Here is a 13,652-nt window from a genome sequence, read left to right as displayed (position 1 = left end):
ACAACAAATACTGACACACAAATGCACGCACAGAGACACACACACACTGAATGAGGCCAATTATCCAGCCTGTTCAAAAGGGCAGCAGTGTCCGCTTCATACAAGTGTTTGTGTGTGTTTATGTGTTCGTGTGAGAGAGTGTGAATGGACTGTTTTGTAATAACAGTGAGAGAAAACACAAACCCACAGCTGTGATGTGAAACTACAGACCACTTTCCAAGAATCTGACAGGTTCAGCTCCCTAATCAACTAGCAACAAAAACCTTAAATTTGAAATGAATGTGCTTTGTTTGGCAACATCTAAATGAACTGGTTTTATTCATTTAAAAAATATTATTTAATATGATTTAATCAACCTGACTGCATCAGGTTACACTAACAAAATAAAAAATTGTTCAGGGTCAGATCAAGAGTAACTAAAATAATTGCACATTTTTCACATTTTACAGTGTAGCACTGTACATAAAGTAGATAAAATCCAGCTCTCCAAAGTGCACCAAACTTACATGATTTATAGCAAACTGCATTTTATGGGGGTACAATGGGTGACATCTGTGAAAAAAAGAACTATTTCCACACTGTGGGAGTGGGTGGAGGTGCTGGGAGCACAGAGAGAGATTTGAGACCAGCATTACAAGTTACTGTGGCTCCCCACCAGGCAATCATTCTGTTTAAAAAATAAACAAAATGACTAACAAAACAGGCTAAATAAAGTGTTTTACACACACAAGCTGGGCTCCAAATTGGGAATCTGTCAGTAGAGGTTGTTTTGTGTTGCCAGACTATGGTTTTGAAACGACTTAAAGAGGAGTTACAAAACACGATAAAAAACAAAAGTAAGACAGAGGCAGCGACAGAGCAACAGCCCAGGTTGTTTCATGATTGCAAGCTTGTTAAGACTGACAGAATGTTTACAGCATGTCGATCAAAGAAACACCGGGCAGGAGTAGAGAGACATTGTAAATGTACACGTATTTGGGTGACCTGAGAATTCAAATAATTTCCAGATGCCATTTCCACCTCTTCTCTATGTCGTTTCTTGTCACCTCTATGCTGCCCTTCCAAAAAAAGTGGCAGAAAAGAAACATGTTTTAAGGTCACATCCATAATTAATTCATAGCATTCACTAAACTATCCCTGATATTGTCTCTATCCAGCTTGTATAGGCTGTTGCAGAGCCTGTCCACTGCAAAACTGATTATCAGGGTTATTCCATGACCATCCCAAGATTGACACGCAGATACTTTTAGGAAAGAAAAAGCATAATAACATTTAGTACAAATACTGTAGGGTTTCAGCACCTTTGGTACTTGAAACCTTAAAGATGCATTCCAGACCTTTGCATATGTACATTTCTGAAATCCCAAAACTCTCTATATGCTGTAGGTATTGCACTAACTGAAGAGCCACATGTCACGTATTCTTAAAGGAAAATTCCGGGTTCAATACAAGTTAAGCTCAATCAACAGTATTTGTGGCATAATATTGATACCACAAAAATTTATTTTGACTTGCCCCTCCTTTTCTTAAAAAAAAAAAAAAAGTACAAATCGAGGTGACAGTGAGGCACTTACAATTGAAGTGAATGGGGCCAATCTGTAAACATTAAAATTCTCACTATTTCAAAAGTATAGCCACAAGATGCATGTTAAAATGATTTTAGTGTCATAAAATCACTTACTAACCTTTTCTGTGTAAAGTTATTTCTAATTTTACATCTTCATTGCCATGACGATGAAATGTCAACAAACACTAAAACCCTAAAGAGACCATTTAAACAATTTTACAGCTCAAATAGTACATGAGTTTTAACAGAAGAATGAATGTAAGTGCTTTTATAAAATTATAAGCGTCACATTTCTGCCTTTAAACCCTCCAAAAATTGGCCCCATTCACTTCCATTGTAAGTGCATCACTGCAACCCAGATTTTTGCTTTTCTTAAAATAAAGGATGGACGAGTCAAAATAATTTTTTTGCCACAAAAGCTGTCGATTGAGCTTAACTTGTACTGAACCCCGAAAATTCCTTTAATATTAATGTATTTATGGACTCTCGGAAATCCAGATTTTTACACTATAGTTTTTAATGTGAAATAAAGGTACATTTCTAGTTTTAGCAGAATTTGTACTTCAGATTTTTGTTTTGTTGGACTAGGAAATCTAGCTTCATACTGTGTGACCCACATTTGGTTTTTGACCATTGAAAATGGGTAAAATACAACAATTTACAGATGGAACTACAATGAGAGCCCCATATCTCTGGGATTTACCCACACAGGGCCTACAAAATGAAAATACTAGAAGGAAAGTTTATTCTGAACCAGAATCTAAAAGGATATTAAGATATCTTAAATATTCTGGAGTTACAGACACCCATAACCTAGGAAAAACAACACAAAAAAATAGTTATTTCCTATCTTTGAACAGGCCAGGATCAGGGTAGGAACAGAGTAAAAAGGAGAGAAAAGGGGAGAGAGTGCGAACCAGAAAGAGAAAGAGGGGAATAGAGTTTCATCTTGTGTCCGGGAAGATTTAACCCCATGAAGAGCTCTAAGCCGCACTGGAAATTGTGCCTAAGTGTAAGAAGGCGTCACTGAGCCCTGGCATGAACACACACGCACCTCTCCGGTTCCACAACACAACACACAGCAGCTGCAGCTCACCGGAGGAAATGAAATCCTGCTGTGTAACGAAGTGTGACAAACAACACACCATTGTGTTAATCTGATCTAGTGTACGATTCCGGCAAAATAAACACTTCCCAATAGACTGGACACAGATAATAACGACACAAAGTTCTAGACAAGCAACATCAAACCTAGAAATGAAAGATCCAATAAAAGATTAGTTTTATCTAATACAGATGAAAAGAGAGAATTCACCAAAAAATGAAAATTCTATGATTGTTGTTCCAAACCTCTATGGCTTTCTTTCTTCTGAAAAACATTTACCATTCTACCAAACATCTCTTTTTTTTTTTGTTTGTTCCATGAACGGAAGTAATTATATGTATTTGTAACATTTAAAACGGACCTCAAACAAATAGCAAATTCTTGAGTCTGCAGACATGCTTTAAATCGGTCCTGAATGATCACAACCTTGCAAGGGTTCTGTAAGTTAGACAGCCTTTGCAGCTTATCAAAATACCTTTAGATCTCATCTTGTACAATATATAATACATTCATATCAAAGGTTATGTCCTTGTTCGAGAATTGTGTGTGAAAAGAGTGACCTTATATATTGAAATGTTTTAATTTGCTCAGATTTGCAGATTATATTTTTTAAGCATACTTACATAATTCTGATTCCATGGTGCAGAAACATTTAAAGAGACCTACAGTTTTGAAGGGCGTTTTAAAAAGGATTCGACATTTTATTTTTGGGGGCATGCATTTCCAGTAGATTTCACGTTATTTAGATACAAAAAAAGTTATTTTGAATATGTCTATAAATTGCAATTCAGCACTACTGGATGAAAAAAGAATGAAAACACTATTGAATGTGCCGCCGCTTGATTTCTACAATATGAACACTTACAACTTCACATGTCACATTGAAAAGGAAAATCAGAACTAGTTTCTTCCATTGACAATTCAAAGAGTCATTGCCTGGAAGTCAGTGTGACAGCAGCAGGTATGTGCCTTATTCCTACATAAGCCAAGGCCTTCTGCTGTATACCAACACCTCATGAAAGTCTTCAGAGTGGCACAGAGATCAAACTGCTCTCGCAATATCTCCTTAGGGCTGCAACAACTGAAACCCCCTCAGGCCTCATCACGTGATTATGGTGCAACAATGAAGGACTTGCTCTCGTTTTGAGAAAATAAAGCTATACATGCTTTCAGAATAGACTTCAGCCACTTAAGACACCCATTTAAGCTAATCTGTTTAATATATTCTATTCAATAACAGTTTTATTGTCATGTTGGCATTTGAACAATTGGAGCAAAAGAATAAGACATTTCTTTACAGCTGAGTCAATAACTGTATAAATAGCGTCAATTCGTTGTCTGTTATTTTCAAAATCACTTCAATCTCTTCTAGCGGAATAAAAGTGTTGCATGATTGCTGACCTCAAATCATTTCTCTTTGGTATTGTCGCAGAAAATAACAATTTCTGTGTGAAAGAGACCAATGCCGAAAGAGAAAAAAGAAAGAAAACTATCCTGGTTAGTACAGAAATTGTTAAAAGGGGATAAGTTCACCCCAGCACCTTGTAATTACCGAGTGGGACATTACAAGTTTAATGCTGGTCTAGACATGGCCATTCAAAAACACACTAGGTTGGCAAATGTTCAAGGGTAGCCACCAACGCCCCTCTAGAAATGCTTCTTATACAAACAAAGCATGTGTCAATAACTTTGGCTGGACCGTCCTCTCTGTACCACTTTGGAGTTCTGAAAGACTTTGGGATGGGAGGATTTTGTTTCACTACTTTTAAACTACCAAAGACACTCAAGGTGAACAAGGTCCCTCAAAATGAAGGAAAAATCCCTAAATCAAACAATATACCAAAAATGTGAGTTTAAATGACATTTTATATAAAAACCTGCAACTTTTATTGCCCAGAGGTTGTTATTTGGCAGCTCAGGGGACTTAATGGAGTTATCTTTACATTTATAAGTTATCTACTTTGTCTCAGATGTTCCCTCTAAAATTCCCTAGGAGATGTAAAAACAGACACAAATGAGACAATTGTTGACATGCAGTAAGAGTACAGAGCTATATATTTAATGTTGAAAGCATTTTGAGGATGTTGATATTTGAGAAATATTTGAGTGAAATCTCTAACTTATGTTTCGCAGACTTCGGTATCTTGGCTAATCTGAGCACAGTTTGTAAACTGTCAGGATTTCTTCACTAATCTTTTCTTGTATTAGTGGTATTTATGAAGTGTAGTTAATATGCATATATACACTCACTGAGAACTTTATTAGGTACACTTGTACACCTACTTATTCATGCGGTCATCTAATTATCCAATCGTATGGCAGCAGTGCAATGCAGATATGGGTCAGGAGCTTCAATTAATGTTCACATCAACCATCAATATGGGGAAAAATGTGATCGCAGAGATTTCGACTGTGGCATGGTTGTTGGTGCCAGATGGGCTGGTTTGAGTATTTCTGTAACTGCTGATCTCCTGGGATTTCCACGCACGACAGTCTCTAGAGTTTACTCAGAATAGTGCCAAAAACAAAAAACATTCAGTGAGCGGCAGTTCTGCGGACAGAAATGCCTTGTTGATGAGAGAGGTCAATGGAGAATGGCCAGACTGGTTTGAGCTGACAGAAAGGCTTTAACAACTCAGGTAACCACTCTGTGTAATTGCTGTGAGCAGAATAGCATCTCAGAATGCACAACATGTTGAACCTTGGGGCGGATGGGCTACAATAGCAGAAGACCACATTGGGCACTTTATTAGGACCATAGTGTTCCTGATAAAGTGCTCAATGAGTGTATATTATATGCAAATACAAAACAAAATAGGCACTGTAGTCACATTATGGCTCAAATTATTCAAGTATTACATATGAAAAGATTAAAGGGCCTCAGGGATTTAGAGACTTTACCGAGTTTGCAAATGACTCAGAGGAGTCGAACATGCTTGGTTAGTTTGGATGAATATCTCTGAATCATGATTCAGGAAGACATATTTTATTGGTCTGTTAACCTGTGGATCTCCATAAAAGAGCTGATACTCACAACCAATGCACTCCTTTGTGGTTTTGGGTTGGTCATTGCAAATTGTGGTTGTTGAGCTGTGTGTCCTGGTCCCTTGTGCTCTGGTCTGTTTTTGGCTGGGTCTGCTTAATCTGGGTCACATCCAGAAAACTATTGGGAGTCGCTGAAGGGGAAGGGTGGACAAGTTAAACAGATGAACTAGATCTTGGACTGAGAATGAGTGGTGAAGTGTTTGAGTTTAACTGACTGTTGTTCTGCGTTGTCTTTAACGCTTGCCTCCGTCTGTGCAGGGCTTTCTCTAGCTCTGAATTTGGTGATGCTGAAGGAGGCCCTGTCCCAGATGAGGGGGAGGGGCCGGGACGCTTTACAGAGTTCTAAATGGAAACATTCAGTTACCATATCAACAGCAAGCTGTTTCCTAACACACACCTAAATTCTATTTTAAAATGTTTATTACATTTTTTTTAAGTAATGTATTTATAATAATAATTCATGAGTTCACTGGTTCATATAGTTCTGGAGTGCATTAAAGGGGTAGTTCACCCCTCCATCCTTGATGTGGATGACTTTCTTCTGCTGAACACAAATTAAAGCTTTTTAGAAGAAGATCTCAACTCTGTAGGTCCATACAATGCAAGTGAATGGTGGCCAGAACTTTGAAGGTCAAAAAAGCACATGAAGTCAGCATAAAATTAATCCGTAAGACTCAAGTGGTTAAATCTTCAAAAGCGATATGATAGGTGTGGGTGAGAAACAGATCAATATTTAAATCCTTTTTAAAAAATGTTTTACCATAAAACTCAACTTTCACTTTCTTGTTCTTTTATTTTTGGGGATCGCATTCTTCGTGCATATCGCCACCAACTGGGCAGGGAGGAGAAATTCAATATTGATCTGTTTCTTACCCACACCTATCATATCGCTTCTGAAGATTTAACTGGAGTCTTATAGATTACTTTTATGTTGCATTTCTATGCTTTTTGGAGCTTCAAAGTTCTGGCCACCATTTACTTGCATTGTCTGGACCTACAGAGCAGACATATTCTTTTTAAAATCTCTGTTTGTGTTCAGCAGAAGAAAGTAAGTCATACACATCTGGGATGGCATGAGTGTGAGTAAATGAGAGTATTTTCATTTTTAGGTGAACTATCCCTTTAAGGTAAACATATTTGGCATGCTGTCCATAACATCCTCCCCCAAATAATTGCTATAGGTGTTATGAAATGTAACGTGAAGATAGGGAGGTGGAGGGATGCCGGAAGAATCGTCACCGGTGTGAGGGAAGCAGACATTTATTTATCCTTAGGACATGACTGGAAGGCCTAGATATAGAAGCTCCTCCAAAACTTACTTTTGGAACTTCATTTAATATTTAAAAATATATGACTTTATTTAAAAATAAATTTCTAAAGTAAAGTGTGTAATTTCTTGGATGTTAAAATACTTTCTGCTATTCCGGCTTAATATGCAGAAACTAAGTAAGCCATTTGTAGGTTGATTCCCCTGAAAAGTGTAAATACTGTTGCTTTTTGGCGCTTTAGATATTGGATCAGCCAATGAAAACAAAGTATGCCATCAATAAGAAACAACTGAGCGTGCTTATAAAGCTGAGGCTATATTGTGATTGGATGAGATGCCTAATAGAATGAATCCTGAGATCTTACTGTTAGAACTATGCTAACGCTTACATTTAGTAATCAAATAAAAGATGAATAATTTATAATTAGAGAAGATAGATAAATAAAGCAATCCTGACCAAGATTCCCTGAAGTTCCTGTATGGCAGAATTTGACGGTGTCCGTTCTTTCTGCAGGAAAATCCATTAGGGAAATAATTAAGTAGCATATCATGAAACAAAATAATTTTGACAGGTTGGAATGGTTGAAGTTACACAAAGGTTCTATGCAAAGTTGTATCCAGGCTGTGAGTGTTTTCATGCTTGTATGAGGTAGGCTTAAATGTGTACCGGTCCTGGTCTCGCTCTGTTGGTTGTCTGGGAAACAGGCCGGAGTTGAATGCCTTTTTTGATTCGCAGCATCATCTCATCAACGGCCTGCTGTCTAACGTCCTTCTCTGTCAGGTACACATTCAAATAAGATTTCTATTAAAACACATTTATACACAGATTTACGCATATTCATTGCCTGAATATTACTTTGGTTATAGAATCCATAAAGACACTTTTAATTACACATTTCTGTGCACTTATGATCAACAGTATTTAAGCAGATGAACACACATCTGTTGTTAAAAGGCTGCTTTTCATTAGCTGTCATTTCAGATACAGAATAATATCAGATATGTGCAAACACAACTGAGCAGAAGGTTATGAGGGTTTTTAGAATGCATAAACATCAAAACCAAATTGAAAAATAGTTGATCTGTGATGTTTTCTTTATTTAATGGCCATGGCAAACACTGGCAAATACTGTGAATTTTATCTGCTTACGAGTCTGATGTTTTCCTGACATGACAAAAATGTCAATCTCAAATTTTTTTTGTGCTAAATTCTACATGCATTTCAGAACTGCAATAACCTATTCATATGAGATATCAAAAAGTGGTTCTACATTTACAAGAACACAATATTGTTCAATGAAGTATCTAAGTTTGACTAGCAATTATAATTATTATAACGATTCAATCCATTCGAAAGGCAACCATTCCTTGGAAATGTTTAAACTCAGTGAAAAAGAAGGTGAAAGTTCACCAGTCAGATTGTATAAACCAGAAAATTGTGCCGATAATTGAAGAATTGTCAAATTTTTGTAAGCATAAATGGGTAATGACTTATCCAAACTCTGTACAAAAGTGTTTGTCCTTCAGCAAAAGACTGTAGTCATTTTCTATTATCTCTCACTTCTTTCGAACTTTAAGGCTGAAAGAAATGGCTTAGGACAAACTTGAACTTGACCCAAGTCTTTCATTCTTAACAGCTGCTGCATGATGAGAAACTGAACTTTATATGAAACAGTGTACATTAATTACATTCCCTCTAACTGAATACAATGCAGTATTTTAATTGACACTTAACACTGATCAAAAAGGTCAACATAAACGCCTGAAATCTATTTGTTTTTATACAGCTCAGTGAGGAACTACAGGGCAGCCCTGCTAATGAAACGAAACAATAACAAAACCTTGAAACATTAGCAACCACTGAATACTATGTTTTAAATGATCAATCTATGTAATCTTTGCATGTATTCATTTTTGCTGAGGCACGCACATCTTTCCCTATGCAGCCTTACAGTAAGTGGCAAATAATCTCCCATAGGTCTATGCTGGATATTTGCTCTTTACCTGGGCTTTTGTCAGAGGAGTCCTTCTCTACTAATGGAATTTCAGTGTTGACATCTTTTTTCTTCCGGAGTAAAGACAACAATGAGCTGAAAGAGAATGAGAAAATAGAGAAAACATACATAGACATAGAGTTTAACCCTGTTGGCCAGCAAGCCCTGCTCCACTCTTGAAGAACATGGCGAAAATCATACTTGACCGTGTTTTCTCTGGAGACTGAAGCCGAGGTTGCTTATTTGTTTAATGAGCAGCCACTCAGATTTGGGGACAGAGAGGTTTCTGTGCAATCATTACTGACACTTGAAATGCACAAACAGACACTCACCTGAGTGGGTTGCTTGAGGTAGCAGAAGGTGGAGGAGGTGGAGGAGGTGGGGGTGGGGGAGGTGGTGGAGGGGGCACTGGGGCAGCTGGTGGGGGGTTGGAGGCCTGCTGAAGCTTCTTCTTCAGTTCCTCCACTGTAAAACACACACACACACACACACAGAGTCCTCAGTGCAACAAACACCTGGATGGATTTGACTGCTGTTACACTGGTACAGGTGAACAGGTATAGCCATATCTGCAAGAGTTTTAGATCAGAATACTGGTGTGAGCCAGTTATCTGACTTACAACACAGCTGACACGGCCACTGGCTGCCATGAAACACAATGAAATGAAGCAATGTGTGTGTGTACCTGAAAATCTGAGGTCTTTGGTCTCAGTTTCAGCTTTAGTGTATTTGTGCTGCCATTGTTTTCTCTCCTCCTCTAGCAGTTCGGTTTGTTTCTGTAACGTTGTCAGCTGCTTCTTTAACTCACTGCCATTTACTTGTTCTTCCAGAGCCTTCACCTGGTGTACAGAACACACACAGCCCAATAATAAACAACATAAGCAAATAAGCAAACAACAACAACAGAAATAGACAAAGTAGATAAGATCTAGGACCTTACCACAGTAAGATGTTCATCAGGATGCGTTTTTGCGTTAAAAATAGCTATATGGTTAGGAGTTGCGTGACGCCATGCGAGGGTTGGACGTGTGAACGGCGAGCTCTGTGCACTTTGCTAGTTTTTAATACTTTTTATGTCATAAACCTGTGAGATTCGATACACCCTGATTCTTAACTGTTTTATGAAGACAATATGTCAAAGAATTCAAAATCCTCTGTCTCTGGAGATATTAAAAGACACTTAGGTGACACCAGGGACTCAATTTGGACGTTGCGATGGGAGAAATTCAGCGGCAACTGGCGAGCATGTCTGCAATGCTGGCGAAGATCGTCGCAGACTTGGAGGATCTGGCTGTAATACATTGATCGATCACTTCCATGGAGGTGAAATTCTCTGAGTTGGTTACACGATCGGACGTAGAGAAACGGATCGATTATCTGGAGTCATCGGAGAGGGAATTAGCTGCTAACCCGCTAGCGACCAAGACAGACTTGCAGTGCATTTGGAAGAAACTAGAGGATTTGGAGAGTCGTAATTTACGAAACAACGTCCGAATTGTTGGAATTCCTGAGCATGAGGAAGGCAGAGATATGGAGAAATTCCTAGATGAGCTCTTCCCGAGTCTGCTCGACATAACAGGCCATAAGCTGTCCTGGTTCGGAGATCGGCTGAGGGAGACAGGCCCCGATCAATTCTGGCCAAATTTCTGAGATCATCCGATAAAGATCTCGTGTTACGCGAGCCGAGGAGTAAAGGAAAGCTTTCTTGGAAGAACCACAGCATTTTCTTGTTCCCAGATTTTGCGAATTCGACAAGAGAGAAATGTGATCGATTCAAGGAATGCAAGAATCTCTTACATCAACGGAAGATCGCGTTTGCTCTGATGTTCCGGCCAAACTGAGACTAGATGCTAAGGATGGCCGTAGAGAATTTACATGCCCACAGCAAGCACTGTCCTTCATAAAAACATTGGAGTGAGTAAGCCATTTGGTGTTTTTCATGTTGCTGTTTAGTGGGCCTGTCTCACTGAATATACACTCGACTGCCCGGGGAAGCCGGGCGCCTTAGTTTCTTTTTTTGCTGGTTCTGCCCAGCGGCTAGAGTTTGTTTTGTGTAATATCATTTCTTTGGGGCAGCTTGTGGATAAATCTGCAGGTTTTTGGTGCTTATGCCTCCTGTGGCGTGGAGTTTGTTTTGTGGAACATCTCTTGCAGGACACTGAAGTGATTGGGTCTTTTGTTGCACTCATTTATCGGCTGAATGGGCCGGCTTACTGAACATTCGTTTGACTGCACCAAGATCTGAACTTTTTTTTTTAATGAATTTTTTTTGTTTTTGTGCTGGTTCTGCTAGCGGCTAGAGCTTGTTCTGTGGAGTAACACACCTTCGGGACAGTTATGTGGATGAATCTATTAGTTTATTTTGTGTTTATTCCGCTTATTGGCTGGATTTTTGCTGTGTAATTCTGTTTTACAAAATCTGTATAGAAACACCGGATTTGAGCAATCTGACGGCAAAGTTGTCATGGGGACTCTCGTAGGCGTACATGGACTGTTTGAGTTTAGAGGGATGGACGCCGGTTGGCGCTGTCGTGCACAGGGTTAATGTGCACGCTTTTCTTTTATCTGTTTGTTTGGTTGGGGGGAAGTTTGGGGTTTAATTGTTACACTAATGTTGGAATGTGGTCTTTATAATATTGTGTTTGACACACAATGTATTTTTTCTAATATGTCAAAACTTAATATCTCTCTCCACGTGGAATGTGAATGGGTTGGGGCACCCCATAAAATGAAGGAAGGTTATTTCTTTTCTTAAACGTAAGAAATATGATATAGTGTTTCTTCAAGAAACGCATCTTTCCCCACAGGAAGCTAGAAAATTTGGGAAGAAATGGGGTGGAAATGTTTTCTTTAGTGCTGGCTCAAGTAAAAGCATCCTGACTCAGGGGAGTCATTACACTGATAAGTAAACATCTACAATTCAAATGTCTCAAACATATTAAAGATAAATTAGGAAGAGTCATTATTGTTTCTGCAGAAATTCAGGGGCAAAGTTAGATTTTTACTAATATCTACACACCTAACGCTGATGACCAGGGCTTTTTTATAGATCTTGAAGGGATGTTGCAAGCCGCTGGCATCCCTCATGATATAATATTTGGAGGAGACTTTAATCTTTTGATGGACTTAGTCCTTGATCATAGTGAAGCAAAAGTGTACAAGCCCCCAAGAGCAACATTGACGCTTCTCAGGATGTGTAAAAATCTTGGCCTTACAGATATTTGGAGACTTCTGAACCCATCTTGTAGGGACTATAAATTGTTTTCATCAGTCCATAAGATTTATTGTAGAATAGATGTTTTTTTTATATATCTAAGTCCCTCATTTCATCTGTTGTGGATTGCTCAATTGGAAATATCTTAGTCTCAGATCATGCTCTGGTGAGTTTAGAGGTGTTGCCACATACAGAGAAAAAGAAATCATATAGTTGGCACTTTAATATATCTCTTTTGCAAAATCCTGAATTTCAACAAATGTTAAAAGTTGAAATTAATGTTTATAGACCAACTGGTCCACCTGTGGGCGTAGCTTGGGAGGCACTTAAGGCGGTTCTTAGGGGTCAGATCATACAGTATGCATCATTCACCAAAAAATCCAAAGCACGAGAACTCGTGGAGTTGGAAGGGAATATTAAAAGAGCTGAAGCGCCGAATGTCATCTGATGGCCTCAGAGAATTGACCCGACTGAAATACAGATATAATACTGTTTTGTCACGGAAGGTGGAGTTTTGGCTATTCAGGGCAAGACAGTCATACTTTGAGTCAGGGGACAAAGCAAGGAAGCTTTTGGCTAGATACATAAAGAAGAGAGAGTCTTTTTCTACCATTCCCTCAGTGAAATCTGCTGGTGGGGAAATATTTACCTCGGCCACTGATATTAATAATGCTTTTAAAGAATTTTATCTTGATCCACGTCTTCGTCTACTGATGAAGATATTAGGAACTTCGTGGAACCATTAGAACTCCCTAAACTGACGATTGAGTGAAAAAAATCTCTTGATTCTGAGATAACCTTGGAAGAGCTTGACGAGGTAATTAAGGCCTTGCCTACAGGTAAGGCTCCGGGGCCAGATGGTTTTGCTGCTGAATTTTTTAGATCTTATGCTACAGAATTGGCTCCACTTTTGTTAGAAGTTTATACGGAATCATTAAAGAATGGAAAGCTTCCACCAACCATGACACAAGCCCGGATCAGTCTGATCCTTAAAAAGGACAAAGATCCAAGCGAGTGTAAGAGTTACCGTCCAATTTCCCTGATCCAGCTAGAGGTAAAAATATTGTCAAAATTTCTGGCTAACCGATTAAGTAAAGTTATGACATCCCTTATACATATACGTAGATCAGGTGGGGTTTATTCGGGGCCACAGCTCTTCTGATAACATTAGGCATTTCATCAATATTAAGTGGTCAGTGGCGAATGATCAGACTCTGGTCTCGGCCATCTCACTTGACACCGGGCGTTTGATATGGTAGAATGGGATTATCTTTTTAAGATTTTGGAAATATATGGGTTCGGGAATACTTTTATTGGATGGATTAAGTTACTTTATAGACACTCGGTAGTGGCAGTACAAACAAATGGATTAATTTCAGATTATTTTACTCTGGATTATTGTTCTGTCTTGTCCTGGAACCATTAGCAGCCGTGATAAGAAGGGAAGATGATTTTCCAGG

General features: G+C 38.6%; 1 protein-coding gene across 1 annotated transcript in view; it reads right to left on the bottom strand.

Annotated features, from left to right (window-relative positions):
* The window catches only part of LOC127455568 (shootin-1-like), a 40,065-nt gene that overhangs the window by 1,041 nt on the left and 25,372 nt on the right, over nucleotides 1–13,652 (bottom strand). The window contains exons 10-16 of the mRNA XM_051723574.1: nucleotides 9,664–9,817; nucleotides 9,311–9,443; nucleotides 8,989–9,074; nucleotides 7,652–7,758; nucleotides 7,442–7,492; nucleotides 5,933–6,059; nucleotides 5,707–5,848 (exon numbers count right to left, since the gene is read on the bottom strand). Coding sequence (XP_051579534.1) covers nucleotides 5,739–5,848; nucleotides 5,933–6,059; nucleotides 7,442–7,492; nucleotides 7,652–7,758; nucleotides 8,989–9,074; nucleotides 9,311–9,443; nucleotides 9,664–9,817 — 768 coding nt within the window. The 3' untranslated portion in view covers nucleotides 5,707–5,738. The remainder of the gene's footprint in view (nucleotides 1–5,706; nucleotides 5,849–5,932; nucleotides 6,060–7,441; nucleotides 7,493–7,651; nucleotides 7,759–8,988; nucleotides 9,075–9,310; nucleotides 9,444–9,663; nucleotides 9,818–13,652) is intronic.

This window comes from Myxocyprinus asiaticus, chromosome 17 (genome assembly GCF_019703515.2).
Source record: "Myxocyprinus asiaticus isolate MX2 ecotype Aquarium Trade chromosome 17, UBuf_Myxa_2, whole genome shotgun sequence".
NCBI lineage: Eukaryota > Metazoa > Chordata > Actinopteri > Cypriniformes > Catostomidae > Myxocyprinus > Myxocyprinus asiaticus.
The sequence above is the reverse complement of the archived record's forward strand: the minus strand, read 5'-3'. Positions and strand labels throughout refer to the sequence as shown.